The sequence below is a fragment of the Typha latifolia genome, chromosome 1, assembly GCF_019914945.1.
Source record: "Typha latifolia isolate L0001 chromosome 1, TyphaL0001v2, whole genome shotgun sequence".
NCBI lineage: Eukaryota > Viridiplantae > Streptophyta > Magnoliopsida > Poales > Typhaceae > Typha > Typha latifolia.
Window position 1 is genome coordinate 2,535,914 of NC_133086.1, and position 22,872 is coordinate 2,558,785.

Genomic DNA, 22,872 nt, shown 5'->3' on the forward strand with positions numbered 1-22,872 from the left:
GAAAATACTGAGCTGATAAGATACTTCAGAGTTAGATAATAGTTTGTTCGGAGCTATTGAAATGGACCAGGTCTTGGATTCGGACAAGAAAACTTCGTGAGAACGTAGATTTGAGCAGATTCCTGCGTCTGGACCACTTCTTCTGGTCAAGTTAGTTGGCCGTAGTAACTGTCATATGCCTACTTTGGACTCGATAAAATAATAACTATAATATCCATGGACTAGAATAAGAGAATTGTTAAAATAGTTCATAAAATTTTACTCGCCTTGATAAACAAGTCAGTGATGAAACAATAGAACCATTGTAACCTCAAAATGCTCGTGATAAAAATTTTAAAAAAAATATCAAAATAAAAGAAATGCGATCCGCAACTATTAGACAAAAGGCATGGACAAAATCTCATCCATTATTTATAAACCGAATAAAGAAAATTACAACTATCCAATAAACAAAAAATTAAAAAATATTTCTTCCTTTTCCTCTTACGATTTATAAACTCATACTAATACCCACTAAACCTTCCAACTAATCAATCATCCAAGTTTTGGAACAAGCAGACTTGCCGGCGTGGCATCCGATCCAACGGCGAGGATTACGACACGTTGACAGGCTTGCAAAGGAAGAGCAGCGACGCGGGCCGCTCCCTTCCCCCGAGCCGCTCATAGCAATCGATGGAGAAGAGCGAGAGCGAGAGGGAGAGCGAGAGCGACACATGTGCCCGGTCGGCCTCCGTCCCTGTCCACCCGGACCGGCCGAGCCGGTCCAGCGCCGGCCCGACGCAGAGCCGATAGAGCCGCCGGTACCCTCCCAAGGCCGCGACCACCGACCGGGTCCCGGGCCCACCCGCCCCTCCCGCCACGTGCCGGTCGCAGAGCGCCTCCCATACGGTGTCCCTGCGGCACACCGTGGTCCACAGCCGGCACACGCACGCCGCCACCCCGAGCGATCGGCCGTCGAGTCGACTAAGTATCTCGACCAGCAGGTCCACGTTGTCGTTTATGCTGAATCCCCGGAGCGACCTCTCACGTTCCTCCTCATCATCCATGGCAAGGACTAACGAAAGGGAGTCGGAAGAGATAGAGAAATAAATAACGAGAAGAAGAAGAAGAAAGAAGGGTATTTGAGGAATTGGGAATTGACTCCTAGTTTCCAAATTCCTAGTGCTAGTAGCAGCCTATAGGGGGTGGTGAGAGGGGAGGGAGGGGTATCTCGAAGACGAAGAGATGGGGCCAACCAAGAAGGGCCAAGAGCGTGGAGATGCGTAACATGTAAGTGCATTTATTTCTTTGCGTGCCTCGGAAATCTAAAACAATATAATTATAATAATAATAATAATAATAATAATAATAATAATAATAATAACTCAGAGGGATTAAAATGAACTTTTGGCTCTTTTTTCGGTTGTGGAGCTGGTGCTCATTATTATTATTCTCATTCGTAATAATCGTATTACCCCCTAATGATAATTATTGATTTAAGATTCATGCCACGCATTAACCCTAATCGTTTAGTTAAAATTGCATCCCAACGGCTATATATATATATATAGTGAGATTAAATAGTTTTTAAAGCTCATGGGTTTGTAAAAGATAGGATATACACAAATGCTTGTAAGCTTATTGACATCATCATCAGATATGTTGCACTTGATTCCTAGGTCGATCCCATCCAAGGACTTGGGTTTTCTGGTATCCTGACACCACTTGCAGACTTTAATCTGCAAAGACACACTAGCATTTATTCCCTTCACGCCAGTGTGAAGCTCCCAGATCAATAGAGGGCCATCTATCTATCTAATTTCTCTTCTTCCTCATAATGATATATGTCTCTTCCTGACCACATAATGCATCTTATAAGAAGAGGGGCCTTTGCATTAATTAGAGTTTGGAAAGTTAGCCTTCCAGTAGAGAGGGTAATAATGTACGAGAGTGCTTAAGGTAGGAGGATTCAATGTATTTATTCTCACGGCAAGTTTCCAAGGAAACGCATGATGGCATCCTATGATGCTGTATTTGAAAGTACGAGCTGCATTATTGAACAAGAATCTCACCGCTAATGGATTTTCTTTTCTCAAGAGGTGAGCGCGAATGTCAAAGCACAGTCGGCAACGGTGCAATTTTGTCTACACAATGGGATCGGATTTAGATGATTGTGTCCAAAAAATAAACTATGTAATAGAATTAGATCACAAAAAAGAGATTACTCTCGATGCAAATGTTTGGATTTAAACAGCTCGTTTTCGCATGTGAAATAATAGATAAACATTTTAATTTCATAGAAGTTTTTTTATATTAATGCAGTAAATAAATAATCACTTATCTATAGAAATACTAGTTTCTTTCTCTCACGCATTTATATTAAATATTTTTACCAATTACTATTTTACCATTAAAAAGACATCACTTTAATTAACTATTATTTTAGTAACAATCTTTTTTTCCTATTATCTCCTCGATACTCATCCGTCTAACTTTTTATACTAGCATAAAATTTTTTAAATATTTAGTTGTGTACTAATATAATGGGTAATAATTCTGCTTGATGTAATATAAAGTAAAATAATATTTTATCAAATGACTAAAATATAATTTATAATAAATGAATTAAGAGAAAAGGAAGAGCAAAAAAAAGTCAGAGAAATAAATAATATTTGTAACGCTCCACCCGGCATGAGCACGTGCACCCCCACGCGTCCACACGGCACGCGCGATGCATGCGACAGGTCGGGCGGGAACCGTCACCCACAGATACACTATTGTGCACATATAATCAAGACATCATAAAATAATATCTACTAATATATCCATGCTCACATAATCCAACACAAAACAAATCATATTATCAATCAAATAACTCTATTAACATATGAATATCCAAGTCCAAAATAATATGCACTAGACCACTACATAATCTAACAGGGGGCCCACACAGGCCACGACAAACCATCAAGATACAACTAATATGAGAGTGCACTATGATTCAACATGTATTATATAAATCATCGTCTAATACAAAGGAGTACAAAATAGTAAATACTGGTACAACTCAATTTCTATATAAATTATCATTTATACTGTCTCGCGTCTATAGCTCACATCATCATCACTCTAAAATAAGTTTGAGCCTGACGGATGGTATATATGAATAAATAAAGTTTGAAATACTAGTTTAGTAAAAAAAAACTCTTTTGAGAAGTGGTAGCAAAGAAGTAAGGAAAAAAAAGGTGGGGTCCTCCTATTGGCTGGACTCCGTCCAATTATAGTTAGGTTAAGCTTATGCTCTGTGCAATTGGCTAATAGAGAGGAGTAGTTTGGACATTCAGAGATTCTTACTATGACATATTATTGGCAAGTGGGGGTGCCGGTAAGCTATCATGACAGAAGCTTAGACTTTAAGAGTCTGATACAAGCCAGGAGTCTAAGCATTCAAAATCTCTATATCAAAATCGATTCGCAGATTCTGATCAACTGTATAAAAAATAGTATGAATTCTTAGACCTTATAAAACTTGATAGTACATATCAGGATCTTGCTATTGGCTTTTGGCAATACGATCATCAAATATAATTATAGAGATGCGCTAATCTGGCAGCCAACTGGCTTGCCAACCATTCGCGATCAATGTCTGCTAATTTTTTATCGAGGGGCTCAAGACTTTCTAGAATTCATTTCAATTTTGTGTAAAAATATCATTAGCAGGCGAGTAAGAGGGTTGTAAGTTTTTATAAAAAAAGGTGGGGGCCAGGGTAGCTAGTAAATTGCCTTGAATTGAGGTGATGATGGGCTTGGTGTTTTGTCTCTCTTGGAGTGCTTGTCGGTTGGATCCTTTTGCCTGCCTCCCTTACTCCCGATTCCAACCGACGTACGCCCTCGGCCCACCCTCACACGGAATTCGTTCTATGCGTCACGGCTGCAAAACTCCAAGAGGAACTGCAAACAAGAAGAGGGGAATGCGAATACGGGATTGGTGAGGGTCTGAGGGACAGAGAGGACAACCAGAAGACAAACGAGAGGTGGTATGAGTTATGATGAACGCTGCCTATCCATCACCAAGGAGAAAGCTTTGAATAGCTTTGAACCTCCTGCTCTAATATGGAGTGTTATGTAGAATGAATTTTCTTCTTTTTTTAAAAAAATAAAAAATTTAAGTTGTCTCTAGCGGTTGTTAGATGAAAATTAACTAAAAACTTGTTTTTGAAGCATTAAAATGAATTAAATAAATAAGGTAAATAATAAATACTCTTTATGATAAGGTATGAATGAAAACAAGAGAGAGGCACAATTGCTGTCAGCGGACCCCAATAAAATTGGCCTGGCCATCGAGTCAGCCACTGTGTTTTATTCTCTCTAAATATATAAAACTCGACGGTTTATAAAATAGTCAAGTAACAACTTACACTCAGCAACTAATTCCCCCCCGAGAGAATCCAGTACTATTACGAACTAACTCAATCGAATCAGCCTCTACCTCTACCTGTTATGACCCGTTGCAAAAGCCCAGACCGAGGGCGGCGCGAATCTCCGGCCGCCATTACTGCCCGTTGAGTGAAACTTTTCTGGGTTATGTAGTATAAAATTCTGCTGACATGTACCGGGAAAGATGGAGCTAAATGTGATTTCTTACTAATTTTTTTAACTTTTAGTTGGATGATGTGGAAATCAATCAAATACTGCTAAGTATCCATCTCCAGTAATTTCCTGCATTAGGAGGTGAAGTTGATACGAAGCTTCCCATCCAATGCTAAAGGCCATACCAATTTTATTGATGTGATGTTCTTTTTGGGAAAAAAAAATTGTTGATGTGATGTTAGATTAAATTTTAGGAAAAGTTTGAAATCGGAGCTGAACACTAGCCTTGTCAAATCTTTTCACAGAAAGATTTTTTTTTTAAAAAAAAAAACACTGTGGTCGTGGAGAATTAAGAAGAAGAATAGAGGAATAAATTACTGAGGGAGAATGTATTGATATCCAATCTGTTCCTGTGGTGCACTTCAAAATAAATTAAAATACGGAGGTCAACTGATAAATCTCGACAAACTGTTTTTGATAATATTTTCTAAACTTTTATGATTAAGAAAAAAAAAGTATAGACCCCGAGGACCATCAGTTAACTAGGTTAACATCCCTTTTGGAACTCAGATGAACTTTTCAGAGATTCCTCCTTTCAGAAGGAGAGGAAGAGAGAGGTCCAAAACCTCACGTGATGTCTCCTCGCCCCCAAGAATCACTGCTGGAGAGAATTAATTAACCTAATCGAACATCAAGTCAAACAGACAGGCACTTAAATAAACAACATTGTACTCCTCTTTAATCCATCAGCAAATCCAACAGAAAGGCCACAAGACCAATCTTGGACTTCTCGCCATCCATGCTATCCCTTCTACTAAGGTCAAGATGGCAGAGCTCCCCAACCTTCCAATTCTTGGGCAAAACGAGTCCTTTCTCTTACACATGTGCATAGAAATCACAAGAGAACAAGGAGAGAAGAAAACAAACAAAGAGATGGAGAAGAGTACCGAGTAGGGATGGACTCTTATGAACGGTCTCTTGCTAGGATGCTACAACACGAGGAGAGGAACACAAAGAAAAGAAAAGAAAAAAAAAAAAAGAAGGAAAAAAGAAAATAAGAAAAGGTGAGGGATGGCATCCAAAGAAACCCCCCAACTACTCTCTTAGAAGAGAGCTCTTGGGAACTTTCAACTATTTGAGTGAGTAATTTAGCTGAGAGAAGGGGGCAGTATGTGCTTGAACTGGAGCAGTTTGGATCGGAGTCCTAGGCGATTTTGTGTGTCCTATTTGCAGTCATCTTGTGAGTTGTGAGGAGGGGGTTTGGTTTGGTTTGGTTTGGTTTGGTTGGCTTGTACTTTGGTACAGGGTCTCCTTGGCCTTTTGTTTGGGATTCAACACGTAAAGTTCACCATAAAAGTCCTTTTAAAACGATGTTGGGTAAAGTGAGATCTGTTGCTAAGGATGGGATAATGTTCATAGGCCCAGGTCCAGCCCGGCCTAGCAATTCATTTCAATCTTGTGGACTTTGGTTATTACTTTCATGTGAGACATAAGAGTAGTTCCAAATGCTACATTCTCGGCTTCGGTATTAAGCATTTAAGTGAAAATTTATTAGTGTCCCACAGTTAAATTGTATCTGGAATTTGAAGATTGGAGGTCTTATACAACATAAGTCCCATTAGAGAACTATCCTATTGACGCTTTGGTATCAATAATTGTAGAGAAAAGAGAGGCTATTAGCAGGCAAGCTTTACCGCGCCAAGACATCCAGAAACTTAGCATCTTCAAAGATCCCAATGTACAATAAATTTGGTTATACAAATATGACATAACAGAGTAGTTCAAAACACTATTTCCTCAGCTTTAAAACAGATCATTGTAGGGGGCAGGGATGAATATTAGCAAACAAGATTAACCACCTGAGACATGAACAGCCAATCCAGAAAGTTAGCAATCTGCTATTTTCACCATAATTCGGCTACGGGGAAGTGCTAGAGATCCAAAATGGAAACATTAGGGACTCAGGAGGAGATGTTCTGCCGTGCATATCATATGCACAACCCTTCTGGGCGAGTTCCGAGTCTGATTTTTTTTTCCTTTTTTTTTTAGCAGAACTCTATCTCTTGATTTGCAAGTGAGGGGACAAAAGGAAGAGTTATCTACATTATCCGATTCCATTGGGTCGAAAAATTTCTTCCTGAGTTTGCCGCATAAACGAAAAGAAACCCAGATTAGTTATGTAGTGAGCATCCACCTCCCTTAGATATCCATTCAAATTATGTAGCTGGAATCTCTCCTGGTAGTTGCAGAAAGATGCCGTCAGATATGCTCATAGGAATCTGTTATACTGCACAGCATAAAGATGACAAGTGAGAGTATTCTAAGTAACATTAACAGCAATAACTGTACCGCTGAACGAAAGCTAAAAGTTCTGAAGAGCAGGGTAAGTGATAATACATAGAACTCCATATGTGAAGTATTAGCTTTTGCAAATAATCTTGTGAAAAACTATAACAAAAAGTTTTGCATCAAAAGATCCAAATAAAGAAACCACAAGATAAGTTATCGACCGAGTTCTTAACATAAGGGGCTCTTTGATAATGAAAGAGCTCACCCCGTCCTAAATGTGAGCTATAGCACATGCTCATCCTATAAGTTAGCTATTCAAAAACTAGAAAATTTTGCTCTACTCGATAATAGAATATAAATAGTTTTTTTTTTCTTTAATCAGATTAATGTTACATGCTATAACACATGCCCTGAAATATTTGATATTACTCCATGGCAAAGAAAAAGAGGGATCAGCGAAAAGAGCAGGTAAGGAAGAGAATTCACGTGTGTCAGGATTAGGAAGGAAAACCAGAAATCACCAACAATTTCTCATACGCAATCATAGTACAAGAACAATATATATATCAAATGTGTAAAAAATCTCTAACTTGGCATCACAATAAGATTACTTAGTCAGTCTAATAAGGATCGAGATAATTAACTGTGCATGAGAAGCAAAAACCAAAGAAATAGTAGCCTTTTTGCAAAATGCAGCTTCAGCATCCAGTTCTTTGGGTTTGCAACAACTCGTATTAAGATTCTTTTAGATAGTTTGAGGAACCAAATTGAAAGCCCACAAGTTCATGAATGTTTATGTTTCCCCAGATAAGACAGTATCAACATATCAGCTGGATCTTGATGTAGAAATAACCCGATTGTAAGGAGTCAATGATCTTTAGCTACAATGCCACCACCAAAGATGATATCAAGATTGTATTATTGACTCACTAATATAATTTATTTTAATATGCCAAATTACAAGATGAGGAGACCTGTAAGATTGATGGCACAAGAAAGCAGCTCTTCATGAGTAGCTCATTTGACATCTTCAGCACGGATCCATAAATGTTATTTCTGTAAACTTCCAGACAGTTTTATAATATATTATCAATCGAAACTCAAATCTCTCCTCCCTGTTTGTTAACACCCGCTTTCCACTTCTTCTTTTTTCCATATTCAAGCTTAAAATAAACTTCAGGAATGAGCCTTGAGCCGAATACCTCTGACTGTAATCTAGTGGCCAAGTGAGTTTTCCCAGTACCAGAAAGCCCCATAAGAATCTCTAACGGCAAAGCCTTATCAGGAGTCATCCTTCTCTCCATCATCTCTCTCAGTACTTCTCTTGCTCCTTCAATGTCTTGATTCCTGCAGAAAGCCGATATCAACAGCTTATATATATCATGATTTGCAAGAAACCCGCTTTTCTTCATTGCCTTGTAAATTTGAAATGCGCGTTCAGAATTCTGCCTTTTGCACTGCCCACTAATAAGAGCAACAAAAGTTGATCCATTCGCGGCAACCTTTGCTTTGTCAAGCTCCTTCACCAGATAGGCAGCCTTCTTTGTCTTTCCTTCATTGCAGAGCCCTAATATAAGAGCATTATAAGTCACGATATCAACCTCCACTCCATTCTTTACCATCTCCTCAAAGAGCCTAGAACCCATCTTACTATTGTTCATCTGACTATAACCATTGATCAAAGTATTGTATGTCACAATGCTAGGACTAACTTCTGCTGCTTTCATCTCACTGACAACTTTGTTGGCCTCATGCAACTTCCCTTCCTTGCAAAACCCATTGATCAAGGTATTGTATGTTATCACATTTGGCTCTAAGCCTTTACTTCGCATCGTATTCTTCAGCTTAACAGCAGCATTCACAAGACCATTCTTGCAGTGTGCCGCTATCAACGTATTAAAAGAAGACACAGTAGGACTAAAGCCAAGATTCTCCATTCTCCCGAACACATCCAAAGCCTTGTCTAACTTCCCCGACTCACAAAATGCGGGCATGACCTGATGACCATGTTAAGAGTGAACACATTCGGCGAGATCCGACACCGACGCATCTCACGGTAAAAAGCCAAAGCAACATCGTTCCGGCCCAAAACCAATCAAAGAGCTTACGAAAGCATTGCAAGATCGAATGTTTGGAAGAAAGCCATAATCCCGCATCCGGCAAAACGTGTTTGTTGCATCCCTAAGCTTCTTCACATGCGCATAAGCCTTACAAATCGAGTCGAACACACCTGGTGAGGAATCGCATAGACGGTACGAGCGGAGGACGGCATCGAACAGTGCCGAACTGGAAATCCGCGAATTGGACAACAGTGAACTCCTCAGGATCGACTCGGCGGACTTGAATCGCTTGGATTTGGTGAGTAAATGAAGAATTATGGATTGGGTATCAAGGGGTTGGGAGTTGGGGTTTTGGAGAAGAGCCCAATTGTAGAATTCGAGGGAGAGGACGGGGTCCCCTCTGATTCGAGGGAGGAGGTGGGTGGACCGGAACGGGGTGAGGTATTGGGTGAAAGAATCGAGCTTGGACCAGTCGGAATGGATCAAATGGCTGTGGAAGACGGAGATGAAGTCGAAGTCTTGGCCTTTGGATCTGGAAGAGTGTGGTGAGGGATTGGGAGAGAGGCGAAGGGATTTAGGGTTGGATTGACATTCCTTTATAGGTTTTTTATAGGCATTCACAGCAGCTTGCGGCCTCGCCAGATCAGACATCTCCGGTTGTCGATCCTCCGACTAAGCCACAGGTTTTTATGGGCTTAGGGCTTTGCTTGGAGGTGTTGATGGAGATGGACGAGAAATGGCAAAAGGTGTAAGCTTTCATTTGAAAGACGAGAAACTCTTCTGAGATCCCAGGGGGAAGTGGAAGAGGAGTTGGGTTTTTTGCATATATATATATCCTTGAAATATTTGTATTTACCCTACACCTAGCCCTTGAAATTAGTGGAAGAATAATATACTTCTCTCATGCGGACGTAAAGACGAGGTAGTCTGATTTCAAATTTCACACGTATAGCATTTGAATCATCTGAATTGATGTCGCTTTCCCTTTCCACAATTTTTTGATCCAATGAAAGGGCAAACTTTCAGTGAACAGAACAATATACAGCAGTAAAGATGTGGTACTCGCTAAAGTCACACTCACTCGTCCGAGAGGGATGGATGCCGCAACCGGCACAGTGAAGAGATCGGAGATGAGTTTTGAAGGGTTCAGACCGTTGGAGTCATCTGAGATGGAGATGAGTTTTGTGCCGGCTGATGAAGAGGGATTTAAGAGAGACGAGGTCTGAGACTCTTGAGTAGACTAGGGTTTTACATAATTATGTATACAATCCGACTTTATATTACTATATATATATAGTAATTTAATAAAATTATAATTATATATGACTTGTTGTTCTTTGAAAATTATCGGTGTTAGTCTCATAAGTTCATAATAATTTACCCAATTACTCTACACTTAATAAATTACTTAGGCATGCGTAAGTCTTCAATACAAATAAAATATTTATACATATTTGGTAGCAAAAGAAGGACAGATTACTATGACTTTCTCATGTAAGATAAGTTAATATATAGAACTTTTACATATTAATTATATTTAAATATATTTTTAGAGAGAGAGAGAGAGTAATATTTAATGTGTCATAAATAAAAGAGTTATGTACTACTTAAATAAGATTTAACCACACTTCTAGAACGAAGAGAAATGTTTGACATTTTGTGAGGTCTGACGAAGACTGTCTTTCGATAGCTGCCAAATAATGGAGCAATAATAGCAGAAATTATTGGAGGATTCTGAGACTAGCTTCCAATTAGTGATCCAAGTATACAATTTTGACTGTTTATTAGATATAAATGTGAGACTGGATTTATTGATTCAATAATGCAAACAAATTGAGGAGCTCAGTAGTCATTGAGCTCCATCACCGGAACTCCTACATCTAAGAAATTAATCCAGTTACGAGTTTTGGCCCATGCTCTTCCCCACCAACCTCGCCGGGTTTCCGACCGCCGTCGTACTCGGCGGCACCTCCTTCAGCACCACTGCCCCGGCCCCGACCTTCGCCCCCCGACCAATCCTCACATTGCCAAGAATCTTCGTTCCCGCCCCGACGACCACCCCGTCCTCCACCTTCGGGTGCCGATCGCCGCTCTCCTTCCCTGTGCCGCCCAGCGTCACCCCGTGCAGTATCGACACGTCATCCCCCACCACCGCCGTCTCCCCGATCACCACCCCGGTCGCGTGGTCGAGCAGCACGCCCTTCCCGATCCTCGCCGCCGGGTGGATGTCCACCGCGAACACCTCCGACGCCCGGCTCTGGAGTAACAACGCGGCCGCGGTGCGACCTTCGGTCCACAGCCGGTGCGCCGCGCGGTGCGTTTGAACTGCTAAGAATCCCTTGTAGTAGAGGAAGCAGTGCACCATCTTGGCGCACGCCGGGTCGCGGTCCCTCGCCGCACGGAGGTCGGCCCGCACCGCTCGTCGGATCTCGGGGTCCCTCGCGAACGTGGCAAACAAGACTTCTTCCAGAACTCTGCTTGGAATTACGTTGGAGATGCATAGTTTAGCAGCCAGATGAGCCGAGAGTGCGTGTTCAAGGCACTTGCGCGAAAGAATCTGGTGAAAATAGTAGTCCTGGAGGAATGGTTCTTTTATGATATCAGAGCGAGCTTCTTCTAATATTTTAGCCCACACTTCATCTACGACATCGACGTTGTCGTCAGTCGTATAGTCTGAGGAATGAATGCTGCAAACATCGGTAACGTAGACGGAGAAGGGATCAGCGGTGACCTTAGATTGGGTCCGATTGAAGGAGAGGCGGCTTAGTAAGGCTTTGCAGGTGGCCATTGTTCAGCAGTCTGCAGTGGGTTGAGCAGAGCAAGCTAAAACCGAGATAGAAAGGGAAGGAAAAGTTGGGTTAGGGATGCAAGTCATGGACCGGCCCTCTATATACACTTTGGAGCGAAGGATGGGGGGTTGGTGTAGCACATCCTCTGCAGCCGAGGATGAATGAGTGGCACTACTCGGCCAATCAAGCGGTGCCAAGTAGCGACTGCACAGAATTAGATCCTAACTAGTGAGAAATTTCGAAGAAGATGTTTCCTTTTATTATATTTTTTATAATAAGACGCTCCGTCGCTATTAGTGTGGACGAGGTATGAAACTTGGGAGAGGGGGAATGGTTTCTAAATTCTAAATCATCGGATCACGATCAGACGGTCTTAGTGACAACAATATAGACGTGGATGGATGGATGAGTGCGAGAGTGGGGGCTAGACATTATCCACCTTAATGCTATTATAAATGGGTCAAAGGTTCTCACGGATACCGATTGAATTATTGTTTCAGTTCTATTGGGAGTCGTTGGTGGCAGTTAGGATATTGATCACCTGTGGCAGTTTAGTGTATCATGGCCACCAAGGGATTGGTCAGGATGGCTTGGGGCACGATGGTCCCATTAAATGAACCAGTCTTATTATGGCAAAACAGGGAGCACAGTTAGAGAGAAGTCTACGGATCGACTCAGATGAGTGGTGACGTCTGGGATGACGAGACGCTAGAAATAATAATATGAAAGTATGTTTGACCAGAGAAAAAGGCCATCTTTGCTTGTATGGCGATGGCTATGGAAGTCTACAGCTTGACCGAGTTCACATCCTTGTGAATTTAGAGGAAAAAGATATATACATATATATATATATATATATATATAGAGAGAGAGAGAGAGAGAGAGAGAGAGAGAGAGAGAGATGCAAACTAGGCTGAGTTCAGTGCTGACAGATGGAATAGAATGAAGATACTTGTATGGGAAGGCAAACAATTCATACTCACAGTCAATAGAAACAACCACATCAATTTAAATATACATCACAGCAAGTGAAATACTGAAATATTCTTCTACAACGCCCAGACACACAAGACCTGTCATCTTCACAAAATAATTCAGAACAGACCTTCGAGTATTCGAAAAGATGTGAATGTTAGCTTATCAATGGTCAATCATTGTCTTTTCTCTCCCCAGTTCTACACATGTTAAGAGAAAGCCTAGCACTTTTCCTCTTTTCTATTTGGATTTGAACAAAATCCCCCTAATTAACATGTTCCAAGAATGAACAAAAGAATCACCATTGCAGAACTTTTCAATAGATGAATTTTACATCAAATGATCAAAATCAAAACTTAGACCTCCACATCCAACCCAGCAGGAAGGTTGCTTCGCATCAGTGAGTCATCATTTTGGCAGTAGGATACACTACATCAATCAGTGGCTCATGAGTCCGGATCTCAGAATGAAACTGGACACCCTTGAAAAGCTACAAAAAGTCAAAAACAATTCTTAATCTAATGAAAAGAAAGCTTTTCCAACATCCAGGATAAGCATTTATAAGAGAGAAAAGTTTCTATGTTGCATCAATAATCTGATCTTGGTTAAAACTAGATCATTCAATTTAAGATCTACAGAAAACATACCTACCTGAGAAAAAAAATTAAATTTAAAGAAGTTGACAATTTTGCTGCACAAGTATGATTCATCAAAGGTATACTGGTAACAAATATGAGCTCATGCCAAGATCGAATATCCCCTCGGTCACCCACTGTACCCTGGCATCCTTAAAAGGATCTAATAAATTCCAGGATAGTTTCAGCTAACTCAAACTGATGTGTCAGATACCTATGATCGGCCCCTGTTATAATGTGCAATCGGTGGCTGGTTATGAATTTAGCAAACTCAAGGGCATCTTTAGGTGGTACAATATCATCCTCAGAACCATGAATAGTCAAGACCCTACAGTTCTGATCAATTGACAGGCATGCACCCTGCATATCAGTCTTCAGACGATCCATCAAACTTTCTTCAGTTACACGGTAAATACATCTCCCCAATTTGTCTCTCACATCGATAAAGCCATATTGTTTAATCTTTTCCATATAATCCTTTCCTAGACGATCTGCAATGCCTCTCTCCAAATCAAAGCGACCAGATACATTAATAACAATAGAGATATCACGATACATGGAAGCATATAGAATGACCACATTTCCACCTTTACTGTGCCCAACAATAGCCCTTGTCTGTCGGTTCTGCTTAGAAAAATATAATACTACAGCACGCAAGTCCTCAACCTCTTTCCAGTAATTACCATATTGAAACCTGCCTTCACTTTCTCCATTTCCAGAAAAATCAAACCGAAAAGTGCTGATTTTTTCAGAAGTTAGGGAATCAGCAAGGTTCAAAATGGTTCTGCTTTCCTTTGACGACCGAAATCCATGGCACAAGATTACAAGATCAGCAGAACCAGCTTCATGCAAAATTCCGGCAAGGTTCTCACCATAACTGTTTCTTGTAACTATCTTCTGTTGGGATATACTGGTGACTCCATTAAGAGATGAATCTAACAATGTATCAGGCCTTTCAAGGGAGGCTTGTGAACCAACTCCAGGTACTAACTGCAGGCGAAGACATACCAAGAGTTAAGGCAGAGAAATAATATTGTAAAAGAAGAAACAAATACTTCAATACCCTATTCTAATTCCTGACATAAATCATGCAGACAACATAGCCAATTTCTCTTCTTTTTTATATCCGGTACCAGTTTCTCGGTACTCTTTTATTACGAAATTTAAGAACTAGAAAGTCATTGAGAAGTAATTATGTATGCACATTCTCTTTTTTGAAACACATCTCTTTTCTCCTTTTGAATATAACAGATAAATATTCAATAAGAGATTAGAATCAAAGCTATCTAATTTGATTCAAAATGATAAGAGACTACTTCAAACATCTCCATCCAATCCACATAAATCTCTTTTGTCCTATGATATACTTAAAACCCGAATTCAAATCATTTTTCTTTGAAACATATGATTCAAATATAGTATCTTGATTTAAAATCAATAGAAAGTTTAATTTAAATATGTCCACCTCTCTTAGTATTCAAAATATCCAATTCAACAGCTCGATTTGTATTTCATACTAAACACCCACATGAAAAGGAGGGTATGGAAGAAGATCTCAAGAAAAATAGCTTCTAACAGTGGCTGCACATTTGCCTATTGTAAATGTCATAATAAATCAACTAATGTGAGAGAGATCAAATAAATAAGCCAAAATGAGATCTGGGGAAACGCGATTATTGTGGCATATGTGGTATAGAAATTTCTTTTGCATTACAACAATATTACAACATTGCAACAAGAAATAACATCTTCAAATCACACAATATCTAGCATTCCAACATAGACATTCAAAACGACACAAGAATAAAAATCACACCGGATCACTCCAAATTAGTAATATTTGAGAATCGAATACCTTGTCAGGTTCATCATCTTCACCAGCAACAACAGACGGCATAGGAACCTCGGATCTCTCCTCTACCTAGAGAAAGGATAACTCCATCGATCATACTATCTCAACTAAAGCAAAAGGACATAGTAGCCATTCTAGTGACCACGTACCTCGAACACCGCCGAGCTCTCAAGTCCATTTAGGGTTTGCGGAGATCCCATGGTCTCGGGGGTGGCGAAGATCCCAGAAGAACACGAATACGAATACGAACACGAAGAGATGGAGAGTGAGGAGGAGAGGGAGGGTTTGGGCTTGCGAAGAGGGAGAAGCGGGACCGCTGCGGAGAGCAAGGAGGAGACGACCATGGCGAGGCGATATTGGAAGTTGCATACGGCGCTATCCGGTCGTATGGACGGTTGGGATTTTAACACGATTGTAGTCAAAAAGCCCAGCCCATGAACCCTCTTGAAGACAGTGTTTTCGGATCGGCCCATATCGAGTTTTTAAGCCTATGGCTCGACAATATTCGGGCTAAGCCGCTGATTGATCACTACTACAAGTAGACTAGTGCTCGAGCAGCAGAGTACCTCCTCCCGAGTCCCGACTCAATCGATGTGGGAAGTCCGGTGCCCCTACTGCTCCTCCACCCACGGCCGCTGCGCCGCCACGTCCTCCGGCCGCTCCGTCACCGAGTGCTGCTCCTGCGGCCGCGTCATTGAGGAGCGCCAAACCCAAACCCACCCCCTCTTCCTCCTCCGTGCCATCGACAACCCCCTCCCCCTCGTCACCCCCGACCTCCATCCCAAAATCCTCGGCACCGACACTGACGCCGAAGCCGGCGACGAAGACCCCTTCCACCCAACCGGATTCATCACCGCCTTCTCCACTTGGTCCCTCGAGTCCACCCCAGTCTTCGCTCGCTCCTCCTCCTCCTTCTCCGGACACCTCGCCGAGCTCGAGCGCGCCCTCGATTGTAACTCTAATTCGTCCTCCACGGATTCGTCTGGGCCTCATGTTTCCGTGGACAATTTGAGGGCTTACCTCCAAATCCTCGATGTGGCGTCTATTCTAGGTTTGGACCACGACATCGCCGACCATGCCTTCGAGCTGTTTAAGGATTGCTCGTCTACTACTTGTCTGAGGAACCGGAGTGTCGAGGCACTCGCTACGGCGGCGCTCGTGCAGGCTATTCGCGAGGCGCAGGAGCCCAGGACTCTCCAGGTTTAGATCTTTCTGCTATTACCCGTTTCCCGTTTGTCCGTTTTGTTATTAAATTGGGTCACTGGGCAAGTGTTTGATAATTTAGGGCATGAGTTTGTAGCTATAGTTGCCTTCTATTGTGGGATATAACTTTTGTTGTTTTACACTGAAGCTTAATTTTGGGGATATAAAACTCCTTTGTCATGTAAAGAGATGATTCATTTCTTGATGTTATCATATCATACTAAGTTATCGATCAGAAAGGAAAATAAACACCTTATCATATTATGCTAGTACAGTACAGAAGTTCAACGCAGCTCTTTACAGACATCATTTTTCTCTATTCCTGTGCTTTATTGTCTTCTCATAATTATGTGAAGAATCTTGTGAATCATAGTAAAAGTTTTAGCACCTTTGGTGCAAGCTTGTTTGCCAAAGTATGATAGATGAAAATAGTCAAGCCTTCAGTTAAATGCTGAGAACTTGGATTTGTAAGTCCTATGATACTTTTTCCTATTGATCTGTAGGCTTCAAGTTTAGTTTGGTAAATTTGGGTTTGGTTTTCTTATTCTCGTGAAAACTTCTATTTGGTGTCAATGATATAGGCATTTATCCTGCTGTCAGTTAATTTCAGAAAATAATCTAGAGAGAGGACTGGTCCTTGGCAGCCTTATGGATGTTTCAGATCAACAGGCAAAATTCTTGTATGCATACATTAGACATGAGAACTAGTTTATCTTGCCCAATTTAACTTCTAATGCAAGCTACCCTCACGATGCGGATAGTTCCTTCTATTAATGTCTTTAATGTAATATCTTATTTATGTTAAATATAATTTGTTGAAGGTTTAAATGGCAAACCTACTTGTTGACGGACAATGATCAAAGGAATCAAGTCCATTATGCCAGTATGCTATATTATTTTGCCTATAGCCATACAGAACACCTTTTACTATCTTCCGTAACAGTCATGACTTGATTGAGACAGTTTTTTGACATACATGACAGTTACGACTACTGGTTTGTTAGCATATATGAGATCAACATTGTTTAAAGGAACCTTGCAGACCATGTTTTTGTATTGTTGGCCCTCTAGTCCACAAATTTCCTTCCTTATCTCAATAACACTGTTTCGATGAATGGGAGTGTTTCACAGAGTGCTTGAAATTTGAAATCTCTATATTTGCAACTACATCTTGTTATTTGTGTCTCTGCTAGTTATCCATCTCTTCAGTTATAGAAATGTAGCTAAACAGCACACCACTACTTCAAAGTTTATGCTCCTTTAGTGTTAATATGTTTTCCCTCCGAGCAAGAAAATTGTTTGTAAGCTGAAGCATTTACTGCTTGAATTACTTCTGAACGGCAAATCTTGCTGCAAAATTAATTGTAGCCACAAAGGCTTGTCAAAAGACAAATAAAAAACCATGGCTACCAAGGCCCTCGTATTTTCAAATGTTCACTCTCCTCCTTTTGCTATGTAACCAGGAAATCTCTACCGCAAGCAATCTTCCTCAGAAAGAGATTGGAAAGTACATCAAAATACTTGGTGAAGCTCTGAAACTAAGCCAACCGCTTAACAGCAATTCAATATCAGTTCACATGCCCAGATTTTGCACTCTCCTCCAGCTTAACAAATCTGCTCAGGTACAACCTATGTGAAAAATTACATTGGCTAGTATGAAACTCTTAGCATTTTTTGTTGGCATTAACTTCTTAGGAACTCGCTGCTCATATTGGAGAAGTGGTCATCAATAAGTGCTTTTGTACACGTCGGAATCCAATCAGCATATCTGCTGCTGCTATTTACCTGGCATGCCAACTGGAAGACAAGCGGAAAACTCAGGCTGAGATCTGCAAAGTGACAGGTCTAACAGAGGTTACCCTTCGTAAAGTGTATAAAGAACTACTGGAGAACTGGAATGATTTACTCCCACCTAATTATACTCCAGCTGTGCCTCCAGAGAGGGCTTTTCCCATGACAGCAATTACATCAGGACGTTCAGCTGCCAAGGTGGACTTGGTTGACTTGTTTCATTCTCAAAGATATCAGGACAAGGAAAAGCCTGCGGAAAGCATAAAACAAAGTAAGACTACTGATCTTCAGGAGAAGGATCATCCAGTTGTTGTTAAAGAAGAGGAAGAAAAGAAAATTAACTCTCATGGCCGTTCTCCAACAAAATTTGATGATCGGGAACTGAATCAGACTGTGTTTTGGCAACCAAATCTTCTATTTGGAACATCTTCATCAAAAGCAGATCGAGAAAAGGACCAATTGGGTGATCAAGGGAGTAATCTAAATGAGACCAAATGCACAACATCTGAATCTGATTACAGAGTCGATAGGGACTTGATGATCAGTAATACTGATCATTTGATGGGTCAAGCAAAAGTGCTTTCATCTGCTAAAAGGTTCTCCAACCAGTGGCAGCTTACAGTGCCACCAGCTGCACCTGGGTCTTCATATGCTAGATTTGCCAAACAACAGCTGGGTCTGGAGTTCGCATCTGTACTTCAGGGGATTGGAAACCCAAGTGGAAGTGATGAAGCTGATGGTCACAGTAAGAAGGAAAAGCAGTAAAGTTCTTGATACTTTGTTTATGTAGAAGCATTTTCTTGGTGTTAAATCAGCTCAAGCTAACCTTAGTCAGGACTCAGAAACAATGAATTGCAAGAGGACAATTTTTTGTAAATTCCTGCTGTGTTAATTTTGCATTAAATACTTGTAATAATAGCTAGTGAGTGAAAGTTTATTGTTGTCTATATCTTGTTTCTGAACTCTTCCCTAAGCAAGCAACAGCTCTGCATGGCCCTATTAGTGAAAAGGTAAGTTCACCACTATAAATGGAGTCTGTCTTGATTCTCTAAGATTACATACTCCAACTTATGGTTAAAGGCATAATTCCCCTTGGTATAGCCAACTTGATCACTGAAAGCACTTCGAGATTGGAAAGAAACTTCACCAGTCTTCTCCTTTTGCTGGGATATGAGTTAATTATGACAATCAGAAGAAATTGCTTTTCTTGTAGCTATATGCCTTGACTTTGTATCTCCCTAGAAGGATCATGGATTACTCCTTGCAAGTGCATGGCAAAAACATACTCCATTTACTATATCTATCTTGTTTCCGGATATCTTTGCCTTTCTTTTCTCGTCCACCTAAGTTACCACCTGGTCAAAAGCAAAGCAATATAAGTGAGTGATACATTAATTAGTTTCTCTTTTGTTCCGTCGTGCAAGTCTTATTTACCAGGAACAGAGAGTCTTAACAAGAAATTAATTTGCTATAGTAGGTTGCAATCACAATTGCCTAATGTCCTGTAATCTCTACTAAATGAGAATACTTAACATTCTTCTGGACACTAGTTGCAGTCCAAAATTGACGTCCCCAAATTTGGGAAGTAACTTTAAAGTCTTTTTGTCGGTGCCAAAATAATGGCATGTCCTTCTTACTGCTTGTTTGCGTCATTTTCACTAAGTTATTGTTTAAGAAAGAAAGAAAGGAAAAAAAAAAAAAAAAGTCGAGCAGTAAATGAGAATTTTTTCTACAGTAACATTCATATGGATGCTTTCGAATGCAGGTCCAGAGTTGAATAATTTCCCAGACTTAGGAAATTACCTTAATTTTCACAATACTCACGAGAGCTTTCTAAACTTTCCAACCCAAACCAGAAGCCTTCGGTTGGCGGTCATCTACCTACGTCTCTTCTTACACATTGACGCATGTCAGTGAAATAATAATATAACATCTTTGCAAATACAACCCTGTCCTCTTACTGTTTGCAAATCACTCCCTCAGTCCACTTGACTTCGCCATCTGAACTCCATCCCCTCCTCCTCTCTTCTCTTCCTTCTCTTCAGTTACACCAAACAACTTCCCCATCCCTTCGAGGGTCCTCCCCCGCGTCTCCGGCAAGAAGGTGAAGAAGAACACCCACGCCACCGCCGCGATCCCGCCGTACAAGAAGAAGCTCCCGCCGATGCTAATCGCCTTGTAGAGCGAGATAAAGGTCATGGTGAGCACGCCACTGGTCACGCGGTTCACCGCCACGCCGACGGCCGCCCCCTGCGCCCTAAGCCTGAGAGGAAATATCTCCGAGCTATAGACCCAAGTGATAGGCCCGAGCCCAATGGAGAAGAACGCAACATAAGCTAATATGGACGCGATGCAAAGAGCGATCGCCCATGCAAGCTTCTCATCTTGGTGCTGATTGATAACTGTGAGTCCGAGTCCAAGCCCAAGAAGCGAAACCACCATACCACCAGTGCTACAAAGCAGCAATGGGCGTCGACCTACACGATCGAGCATGAACGTAGCTACGAGGATGAAGACTGTCTTCGTGAAGCCGACGGCGACCGTCGTGCCGAGGAGCTTCGTCTTTTCCTGGATGCCCGCTTTCTCGAAGACTCGCGGGCTGTAGAGCACGACGGAGTCGATGCCGGAAGCTTGCTGGAAGAAATGTATCCCCACCGCTGATATTAGTATGCGGCGCACCGGAGGCGTTGGATAGATTAGTAGCTCCTTCCACACGCCTTCACCGTGGGTTTTCTTCGGGATGATGACTACGTCGTCATCGCAGTCGAGTGGGATCCCGGCGGCTGATTTGATATCGAGGAGTCGCGCCTCGGCCTCCTCGGCGGTGTCCGACGTCTTTTTTAGCACCGCCTTGGCAGCACCGAGTTTGCCTTGCATGACGAGCCAACGTGGCGATTCCGGCATCGCCAAGACCCCGACGGCGAGGAAAACAGACGGAATGGCTCCGACTCCGAGCATCAATCGCCATCCCAGATGTAAGGGGAGGCGCGCGAAGGCGTAGTTGGAGACGTAGCCGAGGAGAATGCCGGAGTTAATGAAGACCTCCGGGAAGGAGGTGAGGAAGCCCCGGGAGGCAGCCGGGGATACCTCGGCGGTGTAGACGGGGGCGATCATGAGGGCGTATCCGACGCCGACCCCGGCGACGAAGCGGCCGACCATGAGGAAGGCGTAGTTAGGGGCGAATCCCATCATGAGGGCGCCGACGAAGAAGATGATAGCAGCGAAGACGATGGTGTAGCGGCGGCCAATCCAGTCTGAAGTGCGGCCAGCGGCGAAGGACCCGATCAAGGAGTAGATGTTGAGGATGCCGAGAAGAATCTCCACCTGCGTGTCGTTGATGCCGAGGTCGTCTTTGATGAACAACACCGCTCCGCTCATCACTCCGATATCTGATCGAAATTAATGATAAAAAAGAAACGTAGCGTGTGATATGAGTATACAACTGCGAATTTGGATTAAAAAAAGTAGGGCGGTAGATGGAAATGCTACCGTAGCCTAAGAGGATGGAGGTCATGGAGGCGAGCATAGCGCAGGCGAAGGCGAACTTTTTTCGGCGCTTTGGTGGAGCTACCAACTTTGGAAAGGACTCCTCCTTCTCAGCTGCAACATTCTCCGAAGAAGCCATTTTAGCTTCTCGGCTTTGGTCACTCATTTCTAATATGCTTGTGCGATCGAGAGGGATGAAAGGATTAGATGGGAATGGGTAGTGAATGGGTTTATATAGAGAAGCGATCTAATTACGTCTCTGTTACGAAGAAGGAATTGTGTACAAGAGTGGCCAAGCCAAGTGTTTGGCCTCTTACTGCTCTCCTCTCCTCTCCTCTCTTTGTTAGTAACAATATATGTGTGAAGCCACCCCCGGTATGTTCATTATTTGAAGTTTAAAATTTATTGTGATTTAATTTTCAGAATAATTAGTTCAATTATTATATATATAGAAAAGGTTTACTTCTTTTTCTAACCTATAATTTATGAATTTATAATTAACTTAAAAATTTTGTGCCACCAAGGTCAATTTTTTTTAATGTATAAATAGTTTTTTAATTCAGTAATTTATTTTTACATAAATCACTAATCGGACATCGACTTTTACAAAAAAAATTGTTATTCAGATCAATAATTTTACTGTCGTAGTAAAATACATATATCTTCGTATATAAGTATAAACTATTGAAAAACAAATCGGAGGTCTAGCTTAGTTTTTTTTTAAATTATATTACAATTATAACCTATATTTTATCTAATTTGTTATTCACACCTTATTTTTAATACTTTCACAATTATTTTTTTCTTATCTTTATCCCTCCTCTAAAGAAGTCACGAATAATTTAGATATTTATAAATTAAATTTTATATAATATAACTTTTTTTTTTACTGATACCGTTTAAATTAAAGAAAGATATTAAATAAAAATTATAAAAAAAAATAGGCGTCGAATTATAAAAATTTCGAAAACAAGATGTGGATTATAAAATAGATAAAATAGAGGATAATATTTGTAAAATTTCTTTAAAAAAATTCAAAGGGAAAAAGTAAAAGAAAATTAAGACTCAGGTTAGCGATCCCCAATCCACTATTCCACTACCAACTCACCAAGTACGTCCACAGCCAGTCTACGGGAAGAAATTAAAAAGTACGTCCACAGCTGTAATTTGCTTATAAAAATAAAGCACGCGGCTTGTCCCATCGCAACGTGCAATCACGTGCA

General features: G+C 41.2%; 5 protein-coding genes and 1 pseudogene across 6 annotated transcripts; 1 reads left to right on the forward strand and 5 right to left on the reverse strand.

Annotated features, from left to right (window-relative positions):
• Positions 1-389: 389 nt before the first annotated feature.
• On the reverse strand, positions 390-1,223 carry LOC140788925 (F-box protein SNE). The gene has a single exon (XM_073138467.1). The coding sequence runs from the start codon at positions 1,044-1,046 to the stop codon at positions 594-596; it is 453 nt and encodes a 150-aa protein (XP_072994568.1). The 5' UTR covers positions 1,047-1,223; the 3' UTR covers positions 390-593.
• Positions 1,224-7,701: 6,478 nt separating this feature from the next.
• On the reverse strand, positions 7,702-10,129 carry LOC140780519 (uncharacterized; annotated as a pseudogene).
• A 569-nt stretch (positions 10,130-10,698) lies between these two features.
• On the reverse strand, positions 10,699-11,808 carry LOC140780525 (probable serine acetyltransferase 4). Its single transcript, XM_073126144.1, has one exon. It carries the CDS (start codon positions 11,704-11,706, stop codon positions 10,816-10,818), a length of 891 nt encoding a protein of 296 aa, XP_072982245.1. The 5' UTR covers positions 11,707-11,808; the 3' UTR covers positions 10,699-10,815.
• Positions 11,809-12,696: 888 nt separating this feature from the next.
• LOC140780523 (uncharacterized) lies at positions 12,697-15,554 on the reverse strand. Of its 2 annotated transcripts, XR_012107527.1 has the most exons (4): positions 15,319-15,554; positions 15,173-15,238; positions 13,334-14,307; positions 12,697-13,172 (listed from the first exon to the last, which is right to left on the reverse strand). XR_012107527.1 is itself a non-coding variant. In XM_073126142.1 (3 exons), exons 1-3 carry the CDS (start codon positions 15,511-15,513, stop codon positions 13,471-13,473), a joined length of 1,098 nt encoding a protein of 365 aa, XP_072982243.1. In that variant the 5' UTR covers positions 15,514-15,554; the 3' UTR covers positions 12,820-13,470. The 2 variants fall into 2 exon arrangements, 1 of the variants encoding a protein (XP_072982243.1); XM_073126142.1 differs by having other exon boundaries at positions 12,820-14,307.
• A 127-nt stretch (positions 15,555-15,681) lies between these two features.
• LOC140780518 (plant-specific TFIIB-related protein 1) lies at positions 15,682-19,110 on the forward strand. The gene is made up of 3 exons (XM_073126137.1): positions 15,682-16,369; positions 17,836-17,994; positions 18,068-19,110. Exons 1-3 carry the CDS (start codon positions 15,761-15,763, stop codon positions 18,926-18,928), a joined length of 1,629 nt encoding a protein of 542 aa, XP_072982238.1. The 5' UTR covers positions 15,682-15,760; the 3' UTR covers positions 18,929-19,110.
• Positions 19,111-19,876: 766 nt separating this feature from the next.
• Positions 19,877-22,007, reverse strand: LOC140780522 (polyol transporter 5-like). The gene is made up of 2 exons (XM_073126140.1): positions 21,653-22,007; positions 19,877-21,552 (listed from the first exon to the last, which is right to left on the reverse strand). The coding sequence occupies exons 1-2, from the start codon at positions 21,813-21,815 to the stop codon at positions 20,135-20,137; spliced, it is 1,581 nt and encodes a 526-aa protein (XP_072982241.1). The 5' UTR covers positions 21,816-22,007; the 3' UTR covers positions 19,877-20,134.
• Positions 22,008-22,872: the final 865 nt, after the last annotated feature.

Coding starts and splice junctions, on each gene's coding strand:
- LOC140780525 (XM_073126144.1), bottom strand. CDS start 11,706: ATGGCCACCTGCAAAGCCTTACTAAGCCGCCTCTCCTTCAATCGGACC.
- LOC140780518 (XM_073126137.1), top strand. CDS start 15,761: ATGTGGGAAGTCCGGTGCCCCTACTGCTCCTCCACCCACGGCCGCTGC. Junction 16,370..17,835: donor AGGAGCCCAGGACTCTCCAG/GTTTAGATCTTT, acceptor CTATGTAACCAG/GAAATCTCTACCGCAAGCAA. Junction 17,995..18,067: donor AGCTTAACAAATCTGCTCAG/GTACAACCTATG, acceptor TTAACTTCTTAG/GAACTCGCTGCTCATATTGG.
- LOC140780523 (XM_073126142.1), bottom strand. CDS start 15,513: ATGGTCGTCTCCTCCTTGCTCTCCGCAGCGGTCCCGCTTCTCCCTCTT. Junction 15,239..15,318: donor AGAGCTCGGCGGTGTTCGAG/GTACGTGGTCAC, acceptor TCCTTTCTCTAG/GTAGAGGAGAGATCCGAGGT. Junction 14,308..15,172: donor AAGATGATGAACCTGACAAG/GTATTCGATTCT, acceptor CTTCGCCTGCAG/TTAGTACCTGGAGTTGGTTC.
- LOC140780522 (XM_073126140.1), bottom strand. CDS start 21,815: ATGAGTGACCAAAGCCGAGAAGCTAAAATGGCTTCTTCGGAGAATGTT. Junction 21,553..21,652: donor CTCCATCCTCTTAGGCTACG/GTAGCATTTCCA, acceptor AATTTCGATCAG/ATATCGGAGTGATGAGCGGA.
- LOC140788925 (XM_073138467.1), bottom strand. CDS start 1,046: ATGGATGATGAGGAGGAACGTGAGAGGTCGCTCCGGGGATTCAGCATA.